Source organism: Passer montanus, unplaced genomic scaffold, assembly GCF_014805655.1.
Source record: "Passer montanus isolate IOZ18808 unplaced genomic scaffold, ASM1480565v1 scaffold173, whole genome shotgun sequence".
Taxonomy (NCBI): Eukaryota; Metazoa; Chordata; class Aves; order Passeriformes; family Passeridae; genus Passer; species Passer montanus.
The window spans coordinates 351,754-373,639 of record NW_024364604.1 but is presented as its reverse complement, the minus strand read 5'-3'; the positions used below and the strand labels follow the sequence as shown (position 1 = coordinate 373,639).

The 21,886-nt window shown below is 43.7% G+C and overlaps 1 protein-coding gene across 5 annotated transcripts in view; it reads right to left on the bottom strand.

Moving 5' to 3' along the window:
* Positions 1-540: 540 nt before the first annotated feature.
* MKLN1 (muskelin 1) overlaps positions 541-21,886 on the bottom strand; it is a 102,701-nt gene continuing 81,355 nt past the window's right edge. For all 5 annotated transcript variants that reach the window (XM_039704373.1, XM_039704374.1, XM_039704375.1 and 2 more), the window contains 3 exons: positions 20,131-20,233; positions 11,452-11,506; positions 541-9,560 (listed from right to left, as the gene is read on the bottom strand). In XM_039704373.1, coding sequence (XP_039560307.1) covers positions 9,439-9,560; positions 11,452-11,506; positions 20,131-20,233 — 280 coding nt within the window. In that variant the 3' untranslated portion in view covers positions 541-9,438. The remainder of the gene's footprint in view (positions 9,561-11,451; positions 11,507-20,130; positions 20,234-21,886) is intronic.

Below are 21,886 nucleotides of genomic sequence, written 5' to 3'. Positions count from 1 at the left end.
TTTCACTCCTATTTCTGCATTTCAGCCTTATTCACTTCTGCATTTCATCCTAACTCACTCTGGTCTGCAGCCCCTCCTCGCACTCAGGTCAGGCTGTGGAGGAGGGAATCAAACCTTACACATAAAGCAGGAGAGGCATCACCCAAGGGCAGCAGAGGGGCAGCAGCAGCGTGGGCAGTTCAGCAACTCCACTGGCCTTCAAGCACTCAAAATAAAACATTTTGCTCCAGGTTAAGTTTCTGCTTATGTAAAGGAAAAAAAAAAAGTAATTTGGTTGAAGTCAGATATTAAAAATCAGTGGTTTGCGGCAGCCTATGTCCTAACTCCATGCTCCTCCCCAGAAAAAGTTCCTGTGAATGTGTGGAATATGTGCTGGATTTATGGGATACTGACTGAGCTCATCAGTGAGGTCAGGCAACAGGGCCAGATGTAATGTGCCACTAGTTTCACAATTTCTCCACCACTAAAAGACCTTCACAGGCATTTTTCTGCTCTCTGAAGTGATGTGAGAACAAACAGATCTTAAAGCAACACCCTTGCTAGCATATACATTTTTATTAAGAAAAAAATGAACAAAATACATTCTCTCCTTATGTACATTACATACAACATAACTACATTTGTAGATATTCCTCGTGTCACTCATTCATTTATGTACAGCATGGGGCTCACACACCAACCCAGAAATCATCAAAGATGATTTATGCCAAGGAAGAAAATTAACACTCCAGGCTGAACAAAGATCATCCGTAAAGAAAAGGGTGGGAAGGGGAATCACCAGAGTCCAGGGAAGATGCCTGTAACCACCATGGGCTCAGCACAGGAGCAGTCAATATCTGACCTGCCTAATAAAACACATGAGCAGTTCACAGCTTTCATCACCCCACAGATGCTTCTTTCCAGCCCAGGGCTGTCCACACCTCTCAGCTCAGCTCTCCTGTGCTCAGGTGTCCCAGACAACAACTGCAGGACAGACACCAAAGGGAATCCAGACGGACACCAGAGCCTGCAGGATTGCTGGGGAGGTGCAAACGATTCAAGCTGAGTGCCAAAACAGAACAGAGAGGCCAAACTGTGGACAGGGGGTGGACACTCACACGTCCAGCACTAAGAAAGGAAAACCAGCTTTTGGAGACCACACTGCGGTGTAGAAGACAAGATAATGAACACTGAAGGTCCAGACAAACAAACCATCACACACTACAGTGATACCATCAGAGCAGAGGCAACAGCTCAACAAACAGCTCAAAACCCCACCCCAATCAGGTGATGGTGCCCAGCCAGCTCACTGGTGTTTGACCCCAAGCCACCAAGGTCCTGTCCACGCCACCAACTCCCCTAAGAGGGGCAACTGCAGCAGTTTCAAAGGGCAAACATTTAACGAGGCTCAATACTCCCAAAATGAGACACGCTGCACCTCAGCATCTGAATGCACGACATGTACAACACCACCAGCCCACAAGGACGGGAATGTCACCTCCAATTAACTGGGAATGAGCCCACAGACTTTCAATTTCTGTCCCTCGGCAAAGTGGTCTGCGTGGTTCGGGGCCTCCAACTTGCAAGACTCCCATGAACACATTTGTTTGTGTAATTAAGCCTTTTTTTCTGGCTCATGGTCTCCCCAGCACCCCCTCATTTCCTGCTGTGGAGGAGGGAGTGCTGGAAGGCAGCAGAAAATACAGCTTTAGCAAATGGCAACAGCTACTAATAACGAGGGGTTTGTTTTCCTTTCCACTACCCTGCACAGCAGCTTCTGAAGTGAAGAGTGTTTTGCACATCAAAACATCAACAGGCGGGACAGGAATGAGGAGGGAGAGATGAAGGCAATATTCACCCTCCACTGCTAGTTTGCATTCCCGATGACCACAGCAGACAGGAGGGGAAAACAAGTCAGCAGCACAGTAGTTCTCCTCCATTTTCCCCTTTTAAGAGCTGAGTTTTTGTCAAAACCTCAAAAACAAAAAAAATCACTTTTCAGCCTTGAAGTGGCTTTTTTAATGAACAGACCCTATTCACACACCGCAGCACTTCTCTATTTAGTGAAACACTGAGTAATTGATTGAATCCCTTGGTTACTAAGTCAGGATATTTAAAGTATATTTTCCTATCACTGGGGAGTAAAACCTATCCATTGCTATTTGGGATGTGGAGATAACTGCAACCACTAGAGCCACTGTTATGGTCTAGCCTCCCCACCATCATATTAATTAAAAAGCACCTGATTTCCTTTAATCGAACTGGCAGATTTCATCAGAAAACTCAAAACATTTTTAGGTTTTAACAATCCCTTAGGGCATTCAGACCTGATCCAAAAGCCAATGGGGCTGCACCACCTCAGGTCTGTTTGAGCAGGGTTAAGCACAACTGGCTTCCTCACAACTGCTGTGGAGAGAATAGAATTTGTATTATTCTCTCTGGTGTCTGGGGTGGAAAGGGGCAGAAGCTTCAGGTGAAGCTCCAGGACTAGAAGTTCCTGATATTGCATCACTTCTCTCTGAAAAAGAGCCAGAGATCCAGCTCACATTATAAAATCAGCTCTAAATAGCAAAGCTACTGCTAGGAAAGTCTTTCAAAGCCCTTCCACAAAGACAGACCACACCTTACACACCTACTCACATCAGCACCCCTGTATTAACCCCAAGATTATTTCTCTTCTCATTTCCCTCTGCCCTGCTACGCTGCAGAAATAAACCAAACACCCATGAAAGTTTTGGGATGAGTAGAGCAGGTAAAGGAACATAGGACAACTTAAGGACAACTTAACATCACCTTTTTCTTCTTGGGACCACACAAGATAAACCCTGAGATGGGAGGGAAGGAGCATCACAGCAGTGAATGTGAGGCCATGGAAGGGCACAAGTAACTAAGTGTGTGCTGCAGTGGGAAATCATCTTCCAGGCTTCCCTGTCCTCACTCAGGATGAGAAACAGCCCTGGAAAGAACAATATAAATCACAAGGATCCTTCCTGACTCTTCCAGAGGTAGCAGGAGTTTTGCAAAGGAAACAAATGGAGTATGATGTGGAGAAACTGATGCCTCAATACCCACTACACAGCTGTAACCTTTAATTCCTCCATAGGTACCCATTAAACTCAGGGAAGTCTGAAGCATTTTAATAGGAATGAATAGCCACACAGAGAAAGAAAATTCAGAATAAATGGGGGAATAACCAAGGGGTCATGCTTTAACCATCACACCTGCTAGTGATAAGACTTTCCTTTCAAAATTAGTAGCAAACCCAAAAATCCAACCTGCCAGAGCCAGTTTTAAGCTGTTCACTCACATCCCTGTTTCCAGGAATGAACTGTGATTCCACACTGGAGCTGGAGTGAGTTCTGACAGCCCTCACACTCTCCAGGTCATCAGTAAAAGCTGTGCTGACTTACAGCAAACAGCTGGAAGCCAAGGCAACGTGGAGCTGTGTCTGCACCAAGTATAAATTAAGATTTCAGGGTACCAAGGTGATGCACTGACAGCAGCTCCACTGGAAGCAGAGTGCTGAATTTGGGTCACAGCAATATCTGGAGTTCACCCTTATCAAACCAAGCCCATGAAAGCAAAGCAGACAGCAGCAATGTGTTATCCTCAGAATCTGTGCTTGGGGAAGGTGCTGCTCTGCAGAGCTCCACACCTCAGCCACACAGCTGGAATTACACACAACCCACACAGCTGGAATTAGACACAGCCCACAAACCCTCCTCAGAGGTTTAGGATACAACCAAAGCACACATGGACAATCCCAAACTCCAGCCAGCTCTGTGACCTCTGCCCTGAATGCCAAAGGGATTCCTGCTGGCATCCCCATGAGGCTCTCCTGTAGGACTCTCCAGCAGCAATAAGCAGGTCATTAACTGGCTTCCACTCCAAAATCGTGTTTGGATCCATCGCCTATGGACAAAAACATCTGGAGTCAATTTATCCAAGTGCTGAGCCATGGACTCTTATCCTGGTTCCAGTACAGTACAATTAACCTACATTCTCCACTCCAACTTTTCATTATACTAGAAACTTTCAGTAAAAGAGGGATTTTGCCTAAGTCATTACCACAACTTGAATAATCTCCAAAATAACCTTTTCCATGACAGGATATGATTGGGTCTCCCATTCCCACAGGCATTTAGATACACTAACAAGCTTCTGACAGCACATTTACATTTCAACAATATTTACAGCTTATATACCACTAGCAATCTATAGCAAGAACAAGTCATATAGCTGTTCTTAAATTCTCCTCTCACAAAATAAGACCCATCTGCAAATTAACACATGTACTTATTAAAATAGGCCAAGCTCAGAGTTTCTATAATCTTCCCCCTAAATGAAAACACCAATAATTTTAATTTTTCAACTGGGCCCACCTCTGTTTCTGAAATAAATACAGCTATAAAACAACACACGCACTTCCAGAGACATACATGAACTGCTTTTACTAGCAGGACATCACTTGACAATAGCCAAACATTCCTTAACTCTGAGCCAACTAATAAGCTAAAATTCAAAGCATACACGGGGACGTCAAAGTTTCACAAGACATTTTTCCACTTTTAAAAACAAAGGGACCAAATGGAAACGTATCTACCAATTTTTGCCATTTTCCCCAGAAGTGGCACAGCATTACATCAGCAGAATGACTGCCTGTACAGAGATGGAGGTTGTACACAAGTCATTCAAACTTAAAGTTCACTCAATAAGCTCTACAAAAGTATTTATTTCTTGATTCTGAAATGCAGGAGGCAGCAAGAGAGCTGATAGTATTTGTGTTGCAGGTACCTAACACCCTCCTGCATTTGACACAAGCAGCATTAATGCTCATCTTCCTCACAGTAAGAGCAGCAAACAAGTTTGAAGCATTCCTCAGGACTCTGCTCTGAACCCATCACTCACCAGCACAGGCTGGCACAGCACGGCCAGGTCAGCACAAAACTCTGGGACAGAGAAAACTCCCTTCAAAAAATCTGCACACATCAGGGAAATGGTTCTGCCAACAGCTGTTCCACAAAGCCCTGTGGAAAACACTCTTCCAGAGTCATTACTCGGCTTTGGAAGGAGTTTCTTCTGGAAGAAGGAATAGCTCACGGAGCCCTGGACACTTGTGGCTGCCAATTAAAGAAACACACAGATGAGCCATGGCAATCCCTGCCCACCAGCCTTACATCTCTGCCACCCTCCTGCAAATAGGTGGGTCCAGTTAATTTGATTACTGCCTCCTCAATCTTTAAACTGTAATCATTAATCATTCCATTTTCAGGCTGGGTAATTATAATCAATGACCAAAATGTTTCAGCTATTTCATTTAACTTTGTTACTCCACAAAGGGAAGCTTTTCTATGCTCTTTAGGAAAATTTCTAATTTCACTCCAGTTGCCACTACACAAGACAATGCCTTAGAAAAGCTTTTCCTACTGAGCGTTCCCAGACTGATTTTCCAAAATAAAACTCTGCTAACAGAAGTTCTGGTAGGAAGCTCCAGCATGATCCCTGAGCCAGCGTGTACACCCAGAGCCAGGTGCCCAGGCAAACAAAATCCAAATTCCAGAGATTTATTTACACAACTGGGTACAACCACCTTAACTACCCATGCAAGATGCCACCCAGGGAAAAGGCAAACTGAACTTTTCCAAGACAAAGTTCTCCTTCCTCATTATGCTCAGCAAAAGGAAGAGATTATAAGAATAAACACATCACAAATATAAAGAGTCAGAAGATAACAACTACAATTAATTTCAATGAACATTTTGCATCACCCTTGAGGCCTTCCCAGGACCAATACTAACTAATGGGATCCTCAAAAGAAAAGAGGCAAAAAGGTGGCTAAAGTGGTTACAATCTCATTTAACAACATGTAACAAAGTCCTTCTGCCACATGACAACATTTTGGGTCACACTGCAAGAGCAGAACATGCTTGGAGAAGTAATTTTGGGAGAACTCTTAACAAGTTCTACCTCATGCCTACTATGAGGGGTTGTGTAAGACGAACATTAACAAACTCACTTAATTCTACCTAATCCAAGTGACCAAAGAAATTAATTCTGAAGGGCTCTATTTCTCGAAGAAAATGCATCACTTGATAGGAAAAACATAAAGAATAATTTCATTTTCCAAGGAGATGATCCACTAAAGGGTATTTTAAGGGTCAGAGTCAGTGAAGAATCAAACATAGGGATTTCAAAGGATATTTTGTAAAAAGCTAAATCAAGAGTGAAGTCTGGATGTCTGTGTCAAGTTTACCCCACCCTGACTTCCTCTAGCTTTAAAAGACATACCAGAACCTTGTAACTTTGGCTTTAAAGACCCAAAACATGATAATGAGTCCCTCTCTGACAAGGAACGATGCTTTCCTTTGCAATACCTTATTTACAGGTTAACACAGAATTTACAGATAGAACTACTGACTGTAGTGCAAAGATTATGTGGTGTCAAGTTCATACACGAAGTCACCTTATAATCTAAAGTAAAGGCAAATAGAGTATGTTTGTCTTGTCTAAGCTAAAAAGCAGCCTCAGACACAGCCTACAAGCAATGATGGTGAGGTTTGAAGACTTCTCACGCACAGCTTGGATATTTATAACCTCGCATGCACTGGGCTGTGAAACGTTTTCAGGTGGCTGTTTTCTGATCCAGTGGGTTTCTTTACTGTTTGTATTTTAGGTTTTCTGTAATGAGCACATCAGATGCTTCCCTGGAATATCATCAGTGTCTTTAAAGATCAGCATGCAATGAAATTCAGACTACTTGTTTCACTGCCTGACAACAAGTGGCTGATTTTAAAAGGAAATTTATACTTCACTGCTCAGAACTTTTGGTTAGAATTTAAAGCAGGTAATGTAGCATACATCAATGCAAAGAGATCATTTGACTCCTAGCTTTAAGGACAAAAAGAAGGAAAGATCCTTGGCAAAGCCACAAGAAGCCTTCCCTTTGGATTAACCTCTCTGGCCACACGGTGCCTCTGCTGCACAACAAATACCACAGAGCTGAGGGAAGTTTCTGCTGGTTAATCACCAGCTGTAATCCATGAACTGTGCTGGTGCGAGCGGCATCGATCCGCTCGGGACAAAGGCAGGTCAATATTTGATCATCCTGAAGTGCTCTCGTTAGCTGGGACTGTCAGTCCTGCAGAAGCCACGTTCCCCTGGCTCAAAGGAATCATTGATTTGCACGATGCTACAGAACACACAGCCGAGGCTGCCGGGCTCCGCGCGCACCCCCGGCGCAGAGGACAACGAGTTTGGATCGAATTCCTGTCACACAAATCAGACCTGACACGATGCACTGCTCACCAGCAACGCCACTCACAGCTCTGGCCGTTCCTGAACTTCCCCTGCCTGCTCACCAGGGCTTCTCCTGGTGTACCTTTTGGGTTCTTTCAGCCATCCAAGGCGGACACACAACAGTTTATGAAGAGCTTGGTTAATTAGAGAACTGTCATAAAGAGTATTTAATCATCTGACTGAAGCTGAGGATACACAAGCAATGAGATAAGTGGTAAAGGAGCACAGCAGCACTAAATTTAAGTACTAAAATGTTGCAGAATTCTGGCTGGTTGCATTAAAAGTGCTCATTTCAATCTCAATGGAAGCAACAGCTCAGCTGGAATATTCCCCCAGTATCTACATTTGCACTGCATAAACTCTACGTTAGTTAACAAAGTCAGCACAGGTAGCAAACCACAAAGCCCAGCAGTGATGTAAAACTTTGTGTCAACAGGAAAAAAACCTGCCACGTTCCAAAGGAACAATTTCATCAGATTTCATTTCCCACACCGAGTGGATTCTTCTGCAGACATCTGATTTGCCATCCACTGAAGTGCACAGTGTCTGAACAGTCTCAAGTGACAGGTTAAAAACACTTCATTTGTACAGTCCTCCCTGAAGACAAGCCTGGCCTCTGACATACTGTTCCTTTCTAAGTGATTAAACACTAGTATGAGGTTTTGAAATTTATTTCTAATGCACCAGGACTACAAAAGTTACACAAAGAACATGATAAAGAGGCAATACAATCAAAGCAAGCAGACACTCGAGCTCTGAAAAAGACACTTGACTAACTCTTTATTTCAAGAGTCCAAATCATCTTTGCACACACAGGACTTCCACCAAGTTCAACAGGAGCCACAGTGGGTGCAGCAACGATACCTGACTGGCATGAACACTGCTGGACAGAAAGTTTTGCAGTTTCATATAAATATTTACATCTGCCAGTGTGTACTGAATGCTGACGGACACTGAATGCAGAGTTTCTAATGCTGGCTATGCATGTCCTTCATTCAACCTCACAGTGCAGCACCAAGCCCTTACAGTGTTTATAAAGAAGGCTTTCAGCAAAAGGAAGAATACATTTTCTATACATATGCATCAGCTCATTTTCAGAGATTTATGCTAGGAAGGCCTCCCTCACATTCAGATCTAGGTCTAAAATGCATTGACAAGGGAGCTGCACTTGCACAGGAAGGAGACAAGCTGTTGGGAGCAGCACCCTGTACATGTACACATGGACAAATGCACACAGAAACGAAGAGAATCTGCTTCAGAAATCCTACACCCAAACTGGGGTCAGGTTTGCAGAGGTTGGGGATGTGTGTGGTGGAAGACCCAGTTCTGCCAGGCTGTCTGAGGACCCACAGGGCTTCTCAGTGGATGAGCACAGCAGCAAAGAGATCAGTCCCTGAAAAGGGGCCCATGTGGGCGGTGACCACACTCCTGTTTTCCAGCTGTATCTCAGGTTCCCTCTTGCCTGCCAGGTTTAAGTGGAAGGCTCCAGAGAACAGGAGACAGGGATGTAGGTCATCAGTTTAGTTGGAGTCTCAGAAGCAATTAGACATGACTCTCAGCACAACTCTGGGAAGGGGAGACAGACGGTTCGGAACGCACGCTCGCCTTCCCGCGACACAGCGTGAGTACAAGACTCAGGACATAAATTACATCATCTCAACACCTGCCAGTGTCCAGCCAACAAGTTATTCAGCTGCTGAGAATAAAGTTGTAGGATAAAGCAATATATCATGACTAGTTACAAATGAGGAAAGAAAACCCTCTTCCCCCTCTTCCTCAGGAAATGCAAAATAAAACCCATCATCTTTAATCCCAGACAACTCACAAATCTCAAATTTTCCCCCATAGGCAAAAAGATCACTGCATGACTGGGTTTTATTATTTCTTCTTCTTTTTCCCCCACCTTTTCATCTTACATTTGCTAACTCAAAATCCAAAGTCAGAAAAAATATATATATTTAGTCAGAAGTACGTCAGTTACATTTTATTAACCTACTCCAAGGGAAAAGCTCCAGGGATTCACCATACAAGTATAAAACCCCTTTCAAACACCTAGGGGTCACTATATTAACTTCATCCCAGCAGTCAATCAATGCAGTAAAAAAATTAAAATACTGAAAATGGATGCTTTTCCCCTCTTCCATGTGTCCAGTGATTGCTCCGTTACAGCGTGATGAGGTCCACCAGGTTGCCTTTAGGAGGGGTCATGTTGTCTGGGAAGAAGTTGACTAACGTGTCAAACAGCTGAGTTCTCTGGGCATACGTGTGGTCAACGTCTGAAAATCCTGGGGGAAGAAGGAAAGGGGAAAGTAAGTCACTCCTCCTAATCCTAAAGACTCTGTTTAGCTGTGGAATTGTCCATTTGGGATAAATGTTAACAGCTCCCTCTTCCTCCACTAATAAGGCTGCCAGCTCTCCATCCCACTGCTGTGAGCACATATAGAGATTATGTCACCCCAAGCCAGCACTGCCATCAAGATGCCATAAAAAGTAATAAACAAATGCCTGTCAAGCTCACTGACAGCCCTGAAGAAACGGGGGAAGCAGGAGTTCTCAGGGGACTGCTCTGATGTCCCAGAAAACAAAATCCATGCAGCTATTTTTATTTGGTGCCTCATTTCTTCTGTCCTCGGGCTTTCTTCATTATCTTCACTGCCATAACCAGAACTGCTCCTTGGATTGCTTGGAGTTTTCCTTGAGATAAGCTGTGCTGACAGCAGGAGTCCCAACTCAGAGTTGGTATTTGCTCACTGGGCTTGCACCTGGCTGCATCTTGGCACACAGGAGCTTTGCAAACTGGTTTCTGGAGTGCTGCCTCCAACACGGCAGGGTTTGGTTTGCATTGTTTATCCAAATCCTACACTAAAACCATCAGCAAGAACAATAGGGCAGGCACACAATGATCTCCTCCACTTTGGATTACTTCCATTGCTGCTATCTCAAAGGAATGCTTTTTAATTCAGTGAACTCATTCTACAGTTAATCAAAGTCAACCAAGTTAATCAAATCAAGGAGGCCTGGGGTTTTTGTTTTCAAAGCACCTCTTGATGTACATATTCTCCTATCTGTAAATCCAAAATCTGGATAAAGCATTGTACCAAGTCAAGAACTAATTCATCTTTTTAAACGCTTAAAACTAGGGAAAAGTTTTGAAGGTGGTAAAGCACTGGCACAGGTTGCCCAGGGAAGCTGTGGATGTCCCATACCTGAAGTGTTCAAGGCCAGGTTGGATGGGGCTTGGAGCAACCTGGGATAGAGGAAGGCATCCCTGCCCATGGCAGAAGGGGTTGGAACGAGATGATTTTTGAAGGTCCCTTCTAGCCCAAACCATGAGTCCATAAAAAATCCAACTTTTTTGAAACTTGGGTTTTCTTTCTTTAAAAAAAAGTTGATCCTATGGGGTCAATTTGATTTCTTCAAACCACAGGAACTCAGCAGAGCTTCCTCATCCAGCAGGACAGAACTGCTGTGGGCTTTAACCTTCCCTCAGTTTCTCAGATTGGGAATTGCACCTCCATCAAAAACTGAAGTCATCCATTCTCTTAGAGAGAGTTCAGTGACTTGAGGACACCCCAGCAGCAGAAGGATGTAATTTCTGCCTGTACCTTTCCTACAGCTTGCCCAGAATGAGTCTCTGAGATCTCTCAAAGAGTTAACTGGACAGAGCAGTGAGACAAATCATGGCTTTGGCTCAGCCCTCCTGTTTCCAGCCCTTCACGCCACTGTTTTCTCCACTCTTGACACCCTGCCCAAAGAACTCGTTCTGCAGAGAACAGAGCGAACCAAACTACTCCAGGAATTGCAGTTATCACAGCAAACAGAGCCGTAGCCATGCTGTGAGATTCCAAAGTGACATGACAGGAGGTGCTTTATTCTGACCAAAGCTTCTGTTTACTTGGGTAACAGTGAAGGATCAGATGTAATAAGAGACACAAAATGATCCCGGGAGGCATTGGTTTAAAACCACTGATGTTGACAGATGTTTTAAATATGGGCTTGAGGTATTGGACACTGGTCATTATAAATAACCTCTCAAATGTCTGGGTAGTGGCACTGCATATTGAAAAGAGCCTGCAATGTTGATAGGAACTATAACATTTGATATAAAAACCAGCAGAAACTAAGAGTAATTATCAAAGAGAACATAATGTAATTCCTCTGACACACAATACTCACCGAGAGTCGTGAAATCCGAGCCAGACTTAAATAATGCTGAGGCAAGAAGCTGAAACTGCAGAAGAAGAGGTAAAGAGACAAAGAATGAAAAAAAGTGTTATTAACCACAAAGGCAAAACCCCTAAGGGATTCATAGAAGTACAAGTAGCTTTAGAGTTGCTGTGTTTTCTCTACACAATCCTCGCAACTCCTGTGCCATACACATGAATAACAGCAGCAGGCACTTTCACATGAGCACTACAATTTGTCACCTTGGCACAAGTTAGATGTTTTTTCCTAGAATTAGAGCAGTGTTGATGCAATGAAAGGTATTTGACTGAGAGCTCTAAAAATCTCATTTTTTTACATATAATTTTTTGCCTCTTTGGCAGAAGGTAGAGTCCTTTCCACACAGTAACATTCCCAGGGATTAACATGGTACAGGCTCAGCAGCCAGGGTTTAGATGGTAACTGCTGGAGTGAGCATGAACTTCTTGAACACAGGGAAAGCTCTTCCCAGAGAAGCTGTGGATGCCCCAACCCTGGCAGTGTTCAAGGCCAGATGGGACTGAGCAACCTGATCTAATGAGTGGCATCCCTGCCCATGGCAGGGGGTTTGGAACTCAATGATCCTTAAGTCCCATCCAACCTAAACCATTCTGTGATTCTAATAACAACCCTTCCTCACTGCCAGAGATCTCACATCACAAATTTAAGGCAGTATCTTCTTAACTAAAAATAAAAATTCTTTGTTTGGGAACATCAAGACCATGAATAAAAACATTTTACTTAACACATTCATGGTTTTATTCTCCCTTCATGTCTCACTGATAGACTGTGACCACAGTGTCTTCCTCTGCCCCTGACTGCTGTTTCCAGGAATCCAAGGAACAGAAAAGCTTAGTGCTTTGTCATGCTCCTGCAAAGAAAGAGTTGATTCCTTAAAGGCTTGGAATCTCGTGTCTCCTGCCTGTGTGTCTTTTCAGCACACAGCCTGAAGGAAAAGAAGGGAGAAAAGAAAAACAGAAGAGAAGCAAATATGTTCAGGGAAGGAGTGGAAAGAACAGCCAGGCATTACATATCCATCAGTTTAATTTCAATTTCAATAAAAAAATGGGAACACAGACAATTTGTAGGCATGTAGGAGTGGAGAAGGTGATGAGTAGCAGCCAACGTGAATTTGGCAACAACAAGTTGTAGCACATCAATCTGATTTCTCCTATGAGGCAGAAGGCCCTAGGGATGGGACTTGGCAATAGACCTTGTCCGTTCTGACTTTCATAGGAATTCTAACACTTTTATATGATATTTAAGGCACACTGTCGAGGCATCACTTAGATTAAGCCAACAGGGAAAGGCAAATAGGTCAAATAACTTTTCTGTGGGTGGCCATCAATGGTTTGACATCAAAATGGAGCCTTGAATCAAGAGTGATTCATTTGTGCTCCAGGGTCAGCATCACCCTGGGTTTTCAGTGATAACCTGCTTGGCAGAACAGGGCAGGATCACCAGACCTTACACCACACTCAGACTGACTGCCAGCATGGAACAGACAGCCTTCCAACTGTTTTTCCACTTAATCCAAATTATAATGATGGATGGAGGTGCATTTCACCAGGGCCAAGTGCAAATCAACATAAACACGAAAAATCAGCAATACAGAACAGGTGCAGAGGCTCTGTGAAAATGCACTTAGGCACTACAAGAGATCAGTATCACTTTATTATAAAACTGACAAATGCATGAAAAGGAGCAGAATCTTTAAATAAATACTCTTGCTGTTATCAAGGTTTTAAAGTCTCCTCTACAATAAGGAACCCATTTTGGGATGCCCTGTATCAGCTAGCAACATATGAGGAAAGCACTAAAAAAAAATTAAGTGTTCTGAAAAGCAAGTTCTAGGAAGAAAGCTCAAAGGAGTGAGGGCTGCAGAGAATGATGGCCATGCACAAAACTGCCAGTCAAAGAGGCAAAAAGTAGAAAAAAGTAGAACAGAAAGAAGTAGAAAAAGTGCTACAGAAAGTATATCTACAACCAAGTGCAAGAAGCTACAAAAACACTTCCGTAAGATCAGTTTCAAAGTGATATCAAGGGGAAAATGAGGCTAAAATAAGGACTGTAGTGTCTGGGCTAAGTCTGCAATCTTTAGGGAGGGTATGGTGAGAAAGACACAGCATTGAGAAACTGGAGATGAGGGGGAAGGGGGGGTAAAGTGCCCTCCTGAGTGCAAGGCCTGGTCACAGTAAATCACTGCAATGCCACACGTGGATTCCACCGTGAGCCTCATTTGTGAGAGCAGCTTGGCTTCCCAGCAGCACCGTACTTAAACAGCTGCCCAGCATAAATAGCTCCAAAAGTTCCAATAAAACCCGCGGCTAAATCCCTGCAGCTTCTGAGAGCAAATGCCACGCTCTGGCCATGCCTCCCTCCCACACGATGGCCTCAGGGCCCGCTGCCAGCTGCCTGGTGGCACACCCAGCTGGGATAAAGCGGGTGCCACGTGCTCCCAGGGGCTCCCATGCCCCTGCAGCAACGCCCTGCTGGGAGCACAAAGCCACACTGGGGCTCAGGTGCCCAACTAAGAGGCCAGATGAGCAGGGTTCAGCCAAGAACTCGCTGAAGTGAGACCAAAACCCCGCTGAAAATGGCCTCTGCCAAGTTTCCAGCCTCATCTGCACCAGGCATGATGGATTTGCACGGCTATGAGTTTCTTTGCAGCTTTGTGGGGAAGGAGGATCTTGTTCCCTTCTCCACTGATGGCACCACACTTGAGTTAACCTTGAGGGCTGTTGTTTGTTTGGTTTGAAATTTAATTTGTGTATCAGCTCACACTTGAAAAGCACTTTCTGATGGAAAAGTCAAGCATGTGAGTTAAGAACATCAGTTAAGGACACTGCTGAGCCTAAGCTGGTTCACTCTGCATTTGTATTACAATCCCAAATCCTACCATTTTTTTCCAAAGTGTAGGACAGTTACTGCTCACTCAATACCAGGTCTCCTACATATCATTCCCAGCAGATATCCAATGTACTGTTTTCTTCGCAAAGTACAAGCTCCGCTCTAGGAATTAATTTCTTCATCAACTTTCTTATATTAATTGTTATTCTAACAGATGGCACTTCAAACTCTGATTAATTTTGGGTCTATTTGAAACTAACAGTATCTGATTTTTCAAAATATGTAGTGTTATGCAACAGCTTCTGAATTCACAGAAAAGCATGGCCCTCAAGCAAATCACACCTCATATCTCTCCCATCAGGCACCAGAATGAAACACCCAATTAATGACCATCTAGGAAAAACAATTTGCTTAATATCACACAGCAACTCTGTTATGGAGACAAGAGCAGAATTCAATTATCCAGCAGAAGCATCCAACTGCTTTAATCACACCACCACCCATTTTCTTCTGACAATCCCTCTGGCTCACTGGCTTCACCCATTCCAAATTAAGCCTCCACTCAAAAGACAGCAGTTCCCTTTGTTACACAATTAACTTCTCTCTCGGAGATCCAACCAACCTCCTGAATAGAGGCAGGGGTTCCTTGGAGATAAACAGATCTGGTTAACTAACAGAAAGTTGTATACTATGTCTATTTTTATATATTTGCTGCACACCTCTGCCTTTGCACAAACAAAATGATTAAGGGGGAATGAGTAATTCTGGTTTGGGATACCTGGCTGGTTGTATGAATCAGACACAATTCCTCCTTCTCCTCTGTAATGCTTGCGTGTTAGTGCTCAGATCACAGCACAAACCAGTTCCTCAGCTTTGACCAGCTCTCTGGGGCTGGTGACTCCCAGCACAGGCTCAAAGAGGCAAAGAGAAGCTCAAACCCTTTGAGGATGGAGCTGTTGCTGAAATTGGGAAGGCCGAACACTGTTTTTGTAAAGGCTCCTTGGCTCCAAAGCCTCTGCTCCTGCAGCACTCAGGCTCTGAGGCTTTACAAAGAATCACAGCAGGACACAAAGAAGAGAAACAGGCTTTTCTTAGCTCCTTCCTAGAACTATTTTTCCCATTTGGGCTTCAATTTTCCCAGAAATACCAGTCTAATGCAGATTCAAACAATACTTTTGGGCCCTGCTGGCTTTATCTGTCAAATTTATTAAAGACAAGGTCTTAAGAATGGAAAGTATGAAGCAGCCTTGAACAGGGGCCTCCAGCCTCAGTCTACAAGCAAGTCAGGCCTCAGATTGGCCTCCAGGTCCTTGCTCTTTCTCCTATCATGCTCCAAGAAAAACATACTGTGAGTTTTCCTTGTGCTTTGTATCTGTTTTACAACAATCATGGGATTGAGCTTCATCAGTTGTTAAATCTCCATGTATAAAATCATCCTGCTCTCCCATACTTGGAAAGCACTGGACATTTTTTTGTGTCATCTTGATTTCTACTGCAGCCCATTTAACAGCAGCAAAGTTCTGGGTATGATCACTGCAGTGTTCAAGGAGCATCTTTAGCTTTTATGTATGAACTACTGATGTTTCTGTGATTTAACAGCACCTGTTTTTCTCTACAAAATCTGGAATTCAATTTGCTATTTATTTTGACCATCCTTTTATCTTTAAAAGCCTGCTGTTGTAATCTTCCACCAAATTCACAGAGAAAAACAGCCACGCCAGCAGAAAATTTTACACCAGCAAATGACCCTTTTATACAGCTTTTAATATGTTAAATCACAGGCAAAATTCCCCATTTTCTAGAAACTTACCACCCTTTTCCTACAATGTTAGGACTATTAACCCACAGCCACTAAAAAGATCCACTGATTTGGGAATGCTGAACTGACTGAGGAGGTTTAAGTGATGTCAAGCAGAATCACAGTTAATGACTGGATCTGCATTTGTGGGCAGAGAAGCTGCTGGCACACAGCCTGTGGCTACTAAACCAAGCACCCATGCAATACCTGTTACTTGCAGGCATCTACTTCATTTCACAGTAATAAAAAAGGGGAAAAAATAGTCCTCTTAGCATCCCTAAAATTCACAGCAACAGAATGAAAATCTTGAGGTATGTTCCTACTATCAATCATTCATGCTACTTTAAACAAAATCGGTTACTAAGGCCAAAGTAAGTTTCAAGAACAGTCTGTTTGTTTTCCTTGGCATCCAACTGCAAACAGCTGAACAGACTTGCCTAACTAAGTCAGAAGGAATTACTTCTACTACAAAGCAAGCAAGCCTCACCACAAGGGGAAATTCTGCTTGTAATGGTATAGAACACCACCCAGATCTCCATCCATAAAACATGAAGCCATGCAGGCCAGTCTCCAGAATTACTGCACAAAGTTTGGGATTAAACTATTCATCCTGATCCTTCCCAAATTTAACAGTTGTTCTGGAAAGAGGGAAAGCAGGCAGGAATAGATTCCTTAAAGTTCTAAGATGCCTTACAGCATTCAATGGCTGCAGCCAATCACATCTATCACCTATGCTATTAATTGAGACACAAATCAGATAAAGGCAGGGTATGGAGGTGTCTGGGCTGAGAGACACAATCAAACTGGTGCTTGAAATTCGATATGGAATCCAAAATGCCTGCGTCAGTCCTTTGGAAAGCACAGGAGCTATTTGAAGATGCAATGCCAGAGCAAAAAGCCAACTCGATGTGATAACCGGAAGGTAAATTGACGTCAACTGGAAATGCACCCAGTCAGTACCAGCCCTGCAGCTGGCTCTGTGCCACAGCCCTGGCAGATCTGTCCCAGTGTAAAAAAAGCTTTGGAAGTTAAAGCTTTATGACCACCAGCACAATGAACAATAATTAAAAAAAACCCCAAACAACAAAAACCAAAAAAACACCAAAACCCAAACAAAAAAGCGTCCCAGAAATTATCAGATGATTTTTGGAGATGGCTGGAATGGATGGAAGCTTTAATTCTGCTGAATGGTGTGTGCTGATCCGACAGCCCAGCACGACAGACAGAAGCTATTGGATTTTGTTTGGATCAGACATTAGGCCTGCAGAGAAAGAATCCACAATATATTCACTCAGCTGGACTGAGCTATGTAAGCTCATTCGCTGCATCATTAATGTTCAGAACACCAGTGTGCTCTCTGAAAAAGGGGAATTCTTTTTTCAGACATTTTATTCTATTTCTACTTGTATGATACAGCTTCTACATTCCCCCAAAATCTCAGAGGAACCCATATAGGCATATAAATTCTCCATTCCTACAAGGTGGACAAGTTGAACATTGAGCTGAGAAAAGGAAAAAGATATTAAAAGGGTTTTCTGTGTCAGATGTGCCCAACATGCAGCTTCTGCAGCAGCTCCCTTGGTCTGTGGGCGACAGGAGGCAGCAGGAGCTAAGAGAGGAGCTTGCTCATCACACCACAGATGTTTGCTGTTCAGGGAATAATAAAAAGGCCCAGCCAGCCATGAGATGCAAGATCTCCTTAGGAATAACTGGCTGAGGAGAGACGGGCTACCAGCACACAGGTGTGACATGGAGAAAAAAAGAGATCAGAGAACACAGGACACATCTTACAGGAGTGGGAGAGAGCAGAAGGGAAAAGAGAGCATCAGAATGGGGGCTTGTACCGTACGGGTTAGTACAGGCTAAAACAGGAAGAAGAAACCTTGAATTCTGGGTTCAGTTTTGGACCCCTCACAACAAGAAAGTCACTGAGGGGATGGAGCATGTCCGGGGAGGGAAATGGAGCTGGGGAAGGGTCTGAGACACCAGGAGAGGCTGAGGGAGCTGGGAAAGGGGCTCAGCCTGGAGAAAAGGAGGCTCAGGGGGGACCTTCTGGCTCTGCACAAGTCCCTGCCAGGAGGGGACAGCTGCAGGGGGGGAGTCACTCACAAGTAATAAAACACAGAAGAGGAAATGGCCTCAAATTAAGACTGGGATCAGGAAAAAATTCACCAGAAGGATTGTCCAGCTCTGGCACAGGCTGCCTGGGGAAGTATAATCCCCACCACTGGAAGTTATTTAAATGCCATAAAGGGGGGACCTTCTGGCTCTGCACAAGTCCCTGACAGGAGGGGACAGCTGGGGGGCAGTCACTCACATGTAATAAAACACAGGAAAAGAGGAAACAGCCTCAAATTAAGATTGGGATCAGGAAAAAATTCACCAGAAGGGTTGTCCAGCTCTGGCACAGAATGCCTGGGGAAGTATAATCCCCATCCCTGGATGTATTTAAAAGCCATATCTGGCTCTGCACAAGTCCCTGCCAGGAGGGGACAGCTGCAGGGGGGGAGTCACTCACAAGTAATAAAACACAGAAGAGGAAATGGCCTCAAATTAAGACTGGGATCAGGAAAAAATTCACCAGAAGGATTGTCCAGCTCTGGCACAGGCTGCCTGGGGAAGTATAATCCCCACCACTGGAAGTTATTTAAATGCCATAAAATGTGGCACCTGGGGACATGGCTTAGTGATGGCCTTGGCAGTGCTGAGGCAATGGCTGCACTTGACAACCTTAAAGGTCTTTCCCAACCTCAAAGACTCTGGAAGCGTTACCACACTGGGAAGATGGCACATACTGGGGGAAAAAAAAAATCTCCTTTCCTACCTTAATTAAAGCAGGATCATCTGTTGTCTTTCCTATGCTAGAAATGACTAGAAAGGATGTGAAACTACTTGATATGGAACAATTTGAACAGGAAACCATTTACAGAGAACACAGAGTCACAGCACTTAAATATTTTGTTGAATCACATGTTTATAAATGCTGATTAAAATTTACGACAAATGTGATCACTTCCAAGATCCTTGTAAGAGTAATCTTTTTTCCTAATTCTAACCCTACAATTCCATCCTGTGCACACGCAAGAATATTCTTATATTCTCCACCAAGACCTTTCAGTGTCTGTATAATCTTTTCTTTAACTAAAGTAGCAAGTTTAAGCCACCAGATTAAGAGATTTAATCCAGGGACTCAGCATGGAATAGAACTGCCCCTCCTCCTGTAATGATTTTATAAAAGAAGCTGTCAAATCCCTTCCCAAGTCATTAAGGAAAGAAGACAGCAAGAACCCCAGACTTTTCCTTATCTACCCATCAGGAGCTGAATGCTGGCACATCTCAGCTGGCTGCCCCAAACTCCAAGAAGAAATTAATGCCAGAGTCAAATCAATCACCTTATCTGACACTTCTCACTATTTCTTTAATCCGTTTTGTAAAGTGACACGCACTGCAGTACTGGAATCAAAACAGGAAATGGGAACAAATTCCTGGAATAAATAAAGAACATGCCTATTGGATAATATTCAAAAGGCAAAGGACATAAGATTTTAAGGGTAGGAAGCAATGTATAGGTATAAACTACTTCCAGAAATATCGATCATCTTTGGAAAAGCTTTCCTTCCCCAGAGATGCTGACTATTGAGAAGCCTGAGCATGAGTAAGTTCCTACTCCCTTCTACTGCACAACCAACTACAGACTGGTGACATTTCAGAGAGTTTACATTTCAATTAAAGTTCCCAAAATACACACCAGCACACTGGAATTAAAACAAAGGCTTAGTCTTCACTCCTAAGAGTACAAAAGCTATTTTATCTGGACCTGCAGTTGTTAAATGACTGTTTCCAAAACAATGTGACTTAAGTGCAGAGAAATACGTGATACAGCAAAAAGTGTCTGGCACCTGCTCAGCTTTTACAAACTGAGTAAAACCCAGGTTTAAGAGGCCCAAAAGTTTAAATGAGAATGCAATCTAAATTTCTTTAGGACAAGGCTCATTGATCCTCACCTCCTTTGTCTCCTCAGGGTCTGAGTGATCCACGGTTACATATAAATCATTCTGCAGGTACTTCAGTGCACTAAGAGGGTCAGTCTGAGCTTTCTCTTCAAACCTGCAGAGAAGAGACAGAAAATTTGAGCACAGCCATTTCCTTCAGGACTAAGTACTACTGGTTCAACAGAGAGCAAAACCCATCTAACAAACCCAGTATTTCCAAAGAAAACCACATTAATGGCAGCTGAGCCTCACGTTTGCTGGAATTTTAAGCCAGACTGAAACATGGAAGAGGGCTTTTTGGGGTGTAAAGGAGTTAAAAGGGCAAAGTATTACATTCTTACTAAAAATATTCAAAAGCATATGCACAGAAACTTCTTAATATATAAATGTAAAATCTTGAGTACAGCTTGTTTTCCACAAATGAAGTAAGATGTGAGTAGCATCTCACAGAGCAGACACAGGCAAGCCTTGAGCACTTCAGTCCCTGGGATATTAACATCTCACCTTTGGAAAGAGCACAGCTCCATAAAAATCCTGTGCACCACCACCATTATTTCCTCATTTTCTTTTAATGAACAGGAACTGCAACTTCTGTGAATTCCCTCAAGAAGTGAACAGAGCCCTCAGGAAATGATTCTGGGCTCAGCATACTCAGTGAGCAGAGCTGCTTCCCTGCAGCACTGAGCTGGCTGCATAAGCCTAGGAAGGATGAGGTTTAAAATCATCTTTTTCCTCCTCTCACCCACCCCTGAGTGCAGCATCACACTGTTTGTCATCTTATCATATTGATATTTTTTTATTTGGGTCATCTACCTGGCTATTTATACCACAGTGGACATGTGTAGCCTGAATTTTGAAACTGCCTAAAGACGTCAGTGATTGAGCAGCACAGAGAGCACAAAGACCTTGTCTGTCACCTGATGCATCTGACAGCTTGGTCACTACACACGGTTTCAAACACTGCCATAGATTTTCTCAGATGACATCACCACGGTGCAGAGAGCTGAAGTGCTTTAAATGAGTGGAACCACTGCCACCTTGCTCTTTCCCACCTGCCCAGCCTGGGGTACTGAACAAGTTCATAGGGGAAACAGGACCCAGGCTGATGCTGTGGGTTTGCTGTGGATGCAAGGCCAGTACCTGTTCTGGTACCCAGAGTCTGGGGAGTGCAGGTAAAGGGCAGCCAGTGACTCCACAGCAATTCAGCTCCAGCCAGGCACCCATCCCACCATCCCTGGCTGCTCAGGTGTGGCTCCCTCACACACACCCCAAAAACAGGAGCACGGTGCATAAACCCCAAACTTCTGCCAGGTAACACACAGCAACATTTCCTACAAGTGCAATTTAAGCAAGCAGAAACAAATAATTCAGAGCTGTCTCTGGAGGCTGCACAGCTGCATTTCCATACCATCACATCTGGGTTTAATAAGCCTCACAGATAACTGGGCAAAGCCTTTATTCACTCTTGTAGGTATTCACATCTACTGTGTGGCTGATCTCAGTGCCTCACCCAACCACAGTGGCTGTGAGTTGAGTACAGCAATTTGCTTGCTGCCTCAGAAATAAAATACCATCAGGTATTTTGACCTGACCTTCTAACTCTTGGCAGAGCCTGATAACAAAGTATTCTCCCCCAGAATGCAGGGAGAGCTATTTACTGCTTTCAAATGATTTGCTGGGTCCTGAAAGGCTCTCTCACTGCTGCAATTTCTTGACTAAGGCAACACCATAAGCTTGATTTTGAAAAGCTGTTGCCCTTAATAGCAAA